We start from the raw sequence: 11,164 nt of genomic DNA, 5'->3' as shown, positions 1-11,164 counted from the left end.
TATAAATAAACATTAAAAAAAAATCCAAATTAACCTAAAAAAGAACAAAACTAAAACTAAAAATGGCAAAGCAATTTGGCTGGCATGCGACGGAAGGCAACAAGAATAGACAAAAGAGAACCACAAAAGAAAAATTGAACAGGCCAGCTTATCTTCGGTCTTAGTTAATTTGGCAGTTTATACTACTAGTCATACTACTAGGCATCTCGTTGGGAGTCGAGATGAATTTGCTTAATCTTGATGTAAAATTTATTAAGTGACAAATCTTTATTAATTATTTGGCAAGTTATTCCACATTGTAACTCCGACAACCGAAAATGACTTGTGGAAGTTACTTGTTCTATGTTGAGGTATCCTAAAATTTCCAACATTACGAGTATTGTGTAAATGCGAGAGAGTAGTAAATAATTTATTTAAATAAGAGGGTTGACCCGACTTTATTATTTTATATATAAAGGCATGTATGTGTTATTTTCTTCTCCTTTCCATATTTAAAATAGAATTTATGTTTAAATAAGGTGTGATATGCTCCCGATAGGCAGCGCTATAAGAAAATCTTATACAGCTATTTTGGAATTTTTGTATAGATCTAGAAAGCTCAGATGTTATAGAATTAGAATATACGATATCACCGTAATCGAGTAAGGATAGAATAAGGCTATTGCAGAGATAATATTTGGTTTTACTCTTTAAGACATTTTTAAATCTGTACAGATTTCTAAGACGCATATAGCCTATATTTAATTTGTTCTTAATGTGTGTCTCAAAACAAAAGTTAGAACCTAAAGTCAATCCTAATATTTTCACTTTATTGACAACTGGCATTTTTTCTCCATTAACCTCAATATTTATACTTTCATATAAGTGTCTCAGAATTCCTGACTTACAGCCATATAAAATGATGTTAGATTTAGCAGGGTTAATTTTTAAGTTATGCTCATTGGAATCATTAACTATGTTTAGTATATCCGATTTAATTTTTTGCTCAGAAATATTAAAATTTGAAAAATTTAATGGCATGTATATCTGTAAATCATCAGCATATTGTTGTAATTTACAATGTTCAATACAGTTATAATAGTTATAAATCGAAAATAAAAGAGGTCCCAATATGAAGCCCTGAGGAACACCAACTTCCAAATCAAGATACCTTGAGTGCTCCAAACTTCCATTGTTGGTTTTTAAGAACACCTAATGTAATCTATTTTTTAAATAGGAATCAAAAAAAGAAACTGTAGATTCGGAACAACCAAAATATCCCAACTTTGCAAGGAGCATTAAGTGATTTATAGTATCAAATACTTTGCTAAAATCAAGCACCGCCATGAAAGTGCTTTGTTTATGTTCTTCGTTAAGTCTTATATTATCAACATTCCCACCAGACTAGTAGTTGTACTATAATTCCTCCTAAATCCCGATTGCATATCTGGAAGTATACCAAATGAGTTAACAAAAGTTGTTGGTGAATATGCTTTTCTAGAATTTTATAAACTACTGATAAAATACTTATAGGCCTTATGTCTTTTAGTTCTTTTGAATTAGACATTTTTGAAATGGGTCTTAAAAGTGCTTTTTTCCAGATATCAGGATATACATTTGTAAGAATGCAAGTATTTAAAATGTTTAGAAGTGGTTTTTTACAAAAAGGTAGGCAAACCTTGATATCATTTATATAAAGTCCGTCAGCTCCTATAGCATTTGATTTTATGGTCTTAATTATACTGTTAACCCTTTCTTCATCAAAAAGACTTTAATTCTTGAATACTATTATTCCATTTATTTTCATTGTAAAAATTTAGTTTGGTTTGTGATATATTATTGTTAATTTGGTTAACGCATTGAGAAAAATAATTATTTAGGGCTTCTGGATTACTAAAATTACAAGGCAAATCGGTATTCTTTGATTTAGTTAGATGTAGTTTATTAGCATTTATCCAAAAATCACGATTTTTTTTTTGTAGAAAGTGTGTTAAAATATGATATTTTTTCCCGCTGAATAGCATGTTTTGTATAGTTTCGCAATTGCCTATAATAATAAGTCTTATTTTTTTATATTTTCGCAGTGCTTTATCTCGTAGCTTCATAAGCAATTTAATATTGTCCGTTATCCATGGAGTAAATGGTTTATTTTTAATAGTTTTAGTCTTAATTGGCGCATGTTTGTCAACTAAACAAAGTATATTGTTGTTAAAAGCCACAAGTTTATCGTTAACGGAATTTACGTAATAGATATTATCCCAATTAAGTCTTAAATCGTCATGCTCATATAAATCCATATTAATAACACTATAATTCCTACATTTCATTTTAAAATGTCCCTCTTTACTTTTATAGGAAACTCAAGACAACAGAATACTAAGCTGTGATCACTAATGGTTTGTGGCAAAGACAACGAACCGACACCATTTATTGGGAAATATTTATTTATAATAATGACATCAAGTATAGGGTACTTGTATTGTTAGATATATTCCATCTTGTAGGCTCGGTTATTACTTGATTTAAATCAGATGTATTTAAGAGCGCTAAAAATCTGTCAGAAAGTCTACACTTCTTTAGTAAATTAATATTAATATCCCCCATAAAAATCACATGGTCAAATAAAGGAACAATATTTGTAAATAGATCCTCAATGGAATCAAGAAAACTGTTAATATCTGATGAAGGACGATATATCACGGTAAACAAAATATTTTTGCTAGAAATCTGAGTTTTTATGCCTAAAAATTCGAAGTTCTGTGGCGGGTTGTGAATATGATAAACTTCAAAATTAACATATTTTTTTAACATAAAAACCGACCCCACCGCCACGCCCTAATCGATCTTGCCTGACGAAATTATAACCCTCAATTTGATGTGCCAAGTTATCAGTATAAGCTGTTAACCAGGTCTCAGTCAATTCCAAAATGTCAAAATTATTATCAGTTATATAATTTACAAATTCATCGAATCCAGTATTAAGGGACCAAATATTGAGATGACCACATAAAAACTTATTATTAGATTTCAATAATTGATGAGTATTAAGACCAAACTGGCCATTTCCGCCATTATCATCCATTACAAAAAACAAGATTGTTCCTATTACCCTCCGTCAGCACCCCACGCCAATGCCATGCCCCCGAAAAATAACTAGCTAACCTAGCCATATCCATAAAAGATAAAACTAAGAATAACATTAAAAAAAAAAGTTGCCATATGTATATAAAAAAAATAAACAAAAATGAAATTAAATCCGTAATAGAGTCGGGTATTCCGAATATAATATTAGTTTGTATATAACCCATTAAAAATGTTAAGCTTCAACCTTATAAACTAGTAACTCTATTAAATTTTCTTTTCAACAACAGCCTTCTTACTATGCTATTACGGATTGACAAAAAGAAAATTAATCGGTTTCTGTGTCCCTATTTCTTGTCCCTATTTTTTCAAAACACTACAATGTGTCCCTATTTTTTGTAGTGTTTTGTTGATCATTAATTAAAGGAATAAATAAAATTATTAACGTTTGAGGGTTTGTATACCAGTTAATTTAGGTGGTACCCAATAACTTTTGTAAGTTTAAATGATTAATTTTACGTACAAAGTTATTTTGAGTAATGTGGAAAAATAAAAAACGCAGTAATAGTCAAGTAAAGAAAAAACCAGTGTCACACAAAAAGAATTTTTGCTGTTTTGGAAAATATTTTTTAATATTCATAATCCTGATATATGTATGCTAATTTTACCTCGCTATAGGCAAATCTGTAGAAAACGACAATTTTTAAGCATGAACTGCTAATATATATTTTCTATTGTCTATGTATAACCCCTATCAAAACTATTATCCTTTAAAAAAAATTAAGCCAAGAAAACTGTAAAAAAGAAGCACCGCGGGTAGATATTGTTCTCCGAAATACCTATATGTATTAACCAAATGTAAAATGTAAATTCGATGGATTTAGACATACAAATAGTAAAGATTTTGTAGGCCCCAGTTATATTTTTCTTTTTAAGGGGCGAACGCAGGCAGTTGGAAGATCGACATCATGGCGAGGCGGGGTTTTACAGCACCGGAAGGGCAAAACGATCTCTTATTGGCCGCTACAATCCCCGCCTATCAACTGTTATCAAATATTGGTCGACAAATAGTTAGTGTTTGTTACATGTTTAGATACCCAGATGGGTGCTTTAGTAGTACAGTAACAGTTTCGTTTACCCTCTCCCAGAGATTTTTTTCATGGCCTTAAACGGACTTGTGACATTTTGAGTTTGTTTTAGTGTCTAAATAGAACTAGTGAACAGTTTTAGTGTTATTAGTGTCGTTTAAAGGATGTGTAGCAACGAAAGTTCAACGAACACCAATCCACGATTACCCATGCCATTTGCCTTAGATCCTAACGGTCCGAGGGCTCTTTTGCCCTTAGATCATTATAGATTACAGCTTTACCAATATGCTGTTGCAGAGAGATTAAGATATCCACTTTTAAATGCGTTTCCATCTCCTTTAACGTGCTATCCACTATTTCCGCGGGCTTTACAACCCGAAGAACCGAAGCCACAGCATAGCTATATTGGACTTATAGCTATGGCAATTTTGGGCTCGCCCGAAGGCAAATTAGTGCTTTCCGACATTTATCAGCATATTTTGGATAATTACCCATATTTTCGTACCAGAGCCCCAGGTTGGAAAAACTCAATTCGCCATAATTTGTCATTAAATGACTGTTTTATAAAAGCGGGACGAAGTGCAAATGGAAAAGGACACTACTGGGCAATACATCCCGCAAACATTGAAGACTTCCGAAAAGGAGATTTTAGAAGGCGAAAGGCTCAAAGGAAGGTGCGGAAACATATGGGTTTAGCTGTAGATGAAGACGGTGCAGATTCACCAAGCCCTCCACCTCTATCAGTAAGTCCTTCAGTCTTACCCGGACCTTCAACATCAGTGTTTCCTTCGTCTGCGTCCGTAAGAAGTACTAGAAAAAGGCAATTTGACGTCGCTTCTCTACTAGCTCCAGATTCGGGGGAAGAAACTGCAGAAGAAGATATCGATGTAGTGTCTAGTGATCAACAGGACCCAACAGAATCGAGAACTTGGCCGATGTTTCCAATAGTAAACTATTATCAGGCGTTATTGCAATCAAGACCTAGTGCTGCTCCGGATCCGACGCATACCGTGAGTCCTGATTCTTCTTAAAACCAAATTTAGTTTTTACAACTTGTATATCTGCAAATATCAGTGATAACATTAATTAAAACTATATCGAAAGTTAGAGGTTATCAAATTGAATTTTTTTTTAATATAATTTTAATCTTTTTAGCAAAATGTTATCCATTGACATTTACAAGTCTAGAGAAGTGTGTATATATATGTATAATTTAAAACCGGGAATATTTACAACAATATAAATAATAATTCACATCTGTTCAACATTGCTTATAATATTTTGACATTATAATCAAAATAAAAAGTATATAAGTCTAAGTTATATAATTAAGATATATGGCAAATTAGTCAAAGCAACTCTTTTAGTAAGAAGAAACAACTTTATACATATATGAATACCATAATTATAAAATCATTTTAATTTAAATGTCTATATCAATAAAAATATACCACACATATAATATAACAAATAAACCAAATAAAATTTTCATTTAAAAGAACTATTCTGCTTTAGATTTTACGGTATGGAAGATAAATTATGATGTGAATTGTTTATTTGACCCTCTGTTTTAACTAAAATTATCCTCTCATATCAACTAATAATACTAAATCAGTATATATAAATAATAACACCTATCACTAAAAAATGTCATATTTGTCATTATTTTATTTATTTGAGAATTCGGTTTTTATGTTGCTGATAAAAAAATTTTATAATGATTACAATTATTTTATTAGCAGGCAATTTATTTTATCTATATTATATTTAAGTATCATAAATATTATGCCTAATTTGTTAAAATATTTATTGACATATCTGTAGAACGTCCACTTTCAAGTTTGCTCCCTCCCGACGGCTTCTTCGTGTGTAATTAAATTCAGTATAAACTAAATTTATGTTAACGTCAATTGAGCTTTTTAGTAAATTTTACTAAAGCTTTCCATACCCATCATTTTAACCAATGTTTTTAGATTATTTGCCAAAAAATAAAATTACCAATTCACATCTTTGTCTATATATGAAATTACAAAATTTTTTAAACAAGATATCATTCATTTGCAGATATGGTTGTATAAATTGACCTATTATGAATTGTTTTACATGTATTTAGCGGGTACCTCAATTAGATATTTTTATTAATATAATGACAGCTAATATATTTTATTTTGGCAGCTGTTAGGTATATTTGTTCGTACATTGTCTAAATCTTGATATAAATCATAGCACGTTTGAATTTATTTTCTATAAATATGTATATTTTCTATGAACAAAAAAATATACTTAAATATATCGTTACAACCATACTTGCTAAATTTAAGAATGCTAAATTTATAACGAAAAAAATGTAAAATAATTATTATATGTAGATATTCAACCATGTAAATAACCCATTACATTATTTAAAATAAATTATTTAAAATAATTGTACTACATTTATATTGTTTTTTTTTTAATTCCTTTTCTATAATTACACGAGTAAAAGCTATGAAAACAGTAATACATAATTAAACTGAAAAATATACATTAGTGCCAAACTTAATGTATATATAACATTTGTATTAATTCGCGAGCCTTAAATATTGCTTAAGTGCACGAACGCCACTAAGAAACTTAAAAATTTAACAAGAAATTGTGTTATTGTTATTTTTTTGAAATAAGCAGTTTGTGGTTGAAAATCAGTAGCGCAACTACCTGAGGTAAAGCTCAGGGTTTTGGTGGTCCAAAACTCTGCTAAAACTGACAGGTAAACTGATCTCGTCTTAGCAGACAAATTTGCCTCGTTATACCTATGGTAAAAATACTTAAATTAAATATATATTTTCAGAATCGAGTACATACAATTAAATACTAATAAATATCTGGCCATTCATTGGAAAAAAAAGATCAAAATTAAATGACTAATAATGGTTTTGACCACTACATTCCTATTTGATAGAAAAATTTGTGCATAATTTAAATGAATTTGAGACTCATCTTCTTATATATTAAAGTTTTTTGTAGTCGATTTAAGTTTAACTTATGAATAATTAATATAGATCAATTCTATAATAGGGATATTTATGCATAACTTAAATGGCATTGATACACTCTTTATTGATTTTTTACTTAGGACTTAAGAAAAATGAAAGGATTTCTTTAAGTGAATTGAAACTTAGTTTATCATTAATTAACCAAAACGTATGATAAGGATCAGTACCCGGTTTTTTAGTGTCAAAAAACGTGTTATGTTAAATGAAATAAAATAGTTTGATGAAAGTTCTATTCTTAGGTAATTTCTAAAATCGCTGGGCTCGTTTTTAACAATTAGTTAAAAAAGAGAGTATGGTTTAATTTCAGCCTCCTCTCTTCTGATATTTCACCCAACCAGATCTGTTATTGCTTTTAAGTTTAGTAATTGTTAAAATGAATCATAGCCACGCATACGGTTCTATTATTTCATCAAGCTATGAAAACAATCTGTTTTTGAAGGTGGTAGACAATGGTACAGTGAAAACATCTTGTCGGACTTGCATTGTCTTATTTATTTAATGTAACACGACGTTTCGGTTGGTAAGTATCTCCAACCGTTATCAAGTGTAAACTGATATAGTAACTTACCAACTTACCAACCGAAACGTCGTGTTACATTAAATAAATAAGACAATGCAAGTCCGACAAGATGTTTTCTATGAAAACAATAATATATAAAATATTCAAACTAAAAAATATACATAGTAGTGAGAAATCCATGTATAGCTTTTGTGTTATTTCACAAGCGTTAAATATTGCTAAAATGCAGGAATACTACTGATAAACTTAACAATTTAACAAGAAATTGTATTGTGGTTATTTTCTTGGAATTAGCAATTTGTGGTTGATAATCAGTGTAGCAACTATCTGAAGTATAAACAAAACATACATATAAAGCTCTAGCTTGGGGTTTTGAACCACCACTATTAAACTGAAACATAAACTGATCTAGTCTTCGCAGACAAACTTGTCTCATTATATATATATATGCTAAAATTAGCCATTCAATGCTTGAAATGAAATGAAAATTTTCTTTAGATTGATCGAAAAATTGGAATAAACATTTCCAAACTAGAATACCTGCAATAAAATGCTATTAAATATCTGGCTATTGAGAAAGAAAGGATCAAAATTTAACTAGTTTTGACCAATATAATTTCATGGAAAATATATATAATTCTATAAATTTATATATTTTCCATAAACAAAAAATATAGTAATTCCTTTTATCGAAATTCTAATTATACAGGGTGTTTGGCGGAGGGTTATAGCCAAACTTGGTGGGCATATAGATGGGCTCAGATAGAAGATATTTTCTTAATAAACTTGTGTTCTAAATCTATGCTAGTTCTAAAATTATGCCTTTTGACATCTTCAGCATATTTCAGCATATTTTTCACGTTTTTTTTACATTTGTATTTAGTCTTTAATGTATCCTGAATCTAAAAAAATCAATATCAAGTACAACTAATACCGAAATAATTCGTTTTGAGCTCAAAAAGTTAATACAAGTAGCAAAAAAGTTATGAAAGGTAACTTTAACTTGACGCAAAAAAAAACTAAAATCTATCAAGATGTTCAGGTAGTTTTAAAAACATCTCCAGTTAATACTCTTTTCAATGATATACGATGTGTAACACAAAGCCGACTAACTTGCCACAATTCATGACTTTAAAGGAAAATAAAGTAAAAAAATGTTTTTTTTTATTTTATGCATTTATTTTAAAATTACAAATTTTGTTGAAACTGCGCTCCCCTGGCTCTTATACATGCCCCACATCGCCGTTGCATTTCTACTGTCGTAAGGCGAAGTCGCATCTCTTCTCTGACGGTTAGAAAAGCGGCATTGATTCTTTGAATTAAGTGGTCTAGATTGTCAATTTCCACCTCGTACACGAGTTCTTTCACACGTCCCCATACGTAAAAATCGAGAGGATTTAAATCAGGGGACCGTGGAGGCCATGCGATGGGACCTGCTCTTCCGATCCACGAATTGGGAATACTTTTTGTCCAGAAATTCTCTAACGGCGACCCGATAGTGTGCAGGACACCCGTCATTCTGGAAGACGATTGCCCCGTCTTCATTAGATATGGGTATATCAGCCAATAATTGTGGGAGATCATTTTGTAAAAAATGTAAGTAATTGTCCCCGTTGAGGTTTCTCGGCAAGTAGTGTGGACCGATGAGGTGTCTCCCAATCACACCTGCCCAAACATTAACACTGAATCTTGTTTGGAAAGACTTGGCTCTGGTGAAATGCGCATTTAAGTTTTTGTTTTCCCAATAATGTAAATTATGTTAGTTAAATATCCCCGCACGTGTAAATGTTGATTCATCTGTCCATAAGACGCTTTTTAAAAAGTGTCCAACGTCTAAAATTTTCAACGTCTGCGTGAAGCAAAAAGTGGCAAAATTGTACCCGTCGCTCATAGCCGGCTTGTAGAAGCCCTAGAATAGAGTATCACGATGCCAGTAAAAATTGCGGAATTAAGTTTTTGATGTAGTATGAAATTACCTTGCATTGGGGTGTAATAGAAAGGATGCCTTCCTTCTGCCTTGACAACTGACCATGCTTTCCATGTAGAAATGTTCAGATCTGTAGCTACTTTCCTTGTACTAGTGGTGAGATCCTCATCGAATGCGCGAATTACGTTTTCATCTACAGCATCATACTGCCTCCGATTGATCCTCGGTTCTTGAAAATTTAGATTGCCTGTTTCCCTTAATCGACGAAAAGTGTTAGCAAAAGTGTTGTGGTGGGGCACACGCCTATTGGGGTATTGCTCCTCATAAATTCTTTGTGCCTCTTGCGTATTACCATTGGCTCTTCTATAAGCAAAGACAATATCGGCGTATTCTCCGGTAGTGTATGCAGCCATCGTGGCGATAATGATACGAAAATAAGGAAAGTCACAAAAACAATATAAAAACTCAATTAACAGCAACAATAACAACTACAGAAACGATACAATACTAAATTAACGACTTGGGTACGTAAGAAAGCTAAAAAGTTACACCACGACAAATGTCAAATGACAACAATAATATGTAGCACATATTGTTATCAGGTCAATCAACAACAATCCCATAGCATGTTCCACGATCTCCTCATTTGACCATTCAAAGAATCGATGCCGCTTTTCAAACTATCAGAAAAGAGATGCGGCTTCGTCTTACGACAGTGGAAATGCGACGGCGACGTAGGGCATGTATTAGAGCCAGGGTAGCGCAGTTTTAATAAAATGTGTAATTTTGAAATAAATACATAAAATTTAAAAAATATTTTTTTTTACTTTATTGTCCTTTAAAGTCATGAATTGTGGCAAGTTAGTCGGCTTTGTATTACACATCATATATCATTGAAAAGAGTATTAACTGGAGATGTTTTTAAAACCACCTGAACATCTTGATAGATTTTAGTTTTTTTTTTGCGTCAAGTTAAAGTTACCTTTTATAACTTTTTTTGCTACTTGTCTTAACTTTTTGAGCTCAAAACGAATTATTTCGGTATTATTTGTACTTGAAATTGATTTTTTTAGATTCAGGATACATTACAGACTAAATACAAATGTAAGAAAAACGTGAAAAATATGCTGAAAAAATTTAAAGATGTCAAAAGGCATAATTTTTTGAAAATCCTGAAAATAACACAAAATCAATGATATAAAAAAACCCGAGACTTTTAGAACACAAGTTTATTAAAAAAATATCTTCTATCTGAGCCTATCTATATGCCCACCAAGTTTGGCTAACCCTCCGCCAAACACCCTGTATATATGCAGCAATAAGTTGCAGATGACAATTTCAAAATTTTCTACACTTTTTTCCACTACTATATATCACATTTTTAAAGTTATATACTATTTAAATGGAAAACGCTCACCTTCTTATAGGTTAAAGCTACAAGAAACTTTTAAATGTAATTTATTAATAATTAATATAGGAGAATTATCTTATATAAAGGGATATTTATGCATAATTTAAATGTATTTGATACACTTTT

At 31.1% G+C, this 11,164-nt stretch overlaps 1 protein-coding gene across 1 annotated transcript; it reads left to right on the top strand.

Moving 5' to 3' along the window:
- Positions 1-4,312: 4,312 nt before the first annotated feature.
- On the top strand, positions 4,313-5,365 carry LOC126749063 (forkhead box protein L3). Its single transcript, XM_050458677.1, has one exon. The coding sequence runs from the start codon at positions 4,313-4,315 to the stop codon at positions 5,177-5,179; it is 867 nt and encodes a 288-aa protein (XP_050314634.1). The 3' UTR covers positions 5,180-5,365.
- The last annotated feature ends 5,799 nt before the right edge of the window (positions 5,366-11,164 follow it).

Source organism: Anthonomus grandis, chromosome 22 (genome assembly GCF_022605725.1).
Source record: "Anthonomus grandis grandis chromosome 22, icAntGran1.3, whole genome shotgun sequence".
In the NCBI taxonomy this organism is placed as follows: Eukaryota; Metazoa; Arthropoda; class Insecta; order Coleoptera; family Curculionidae; genus Anthonomus; species Anthonomus grandis.
Note: the sequence above shows the minus strand (reverse complement) of the source record. Positions and strands in the feature narration are given on the sequence as shown.

What these genes read in the sequence shown, in the direction of transcription:
- LOC126749063 (XM_050458677.1), top strand. Translation starts at nt 4,313, where the DNA reads ATGTGTAGCAACGAAAGTTCAACGAACACCAATCCACGATTACCCATG.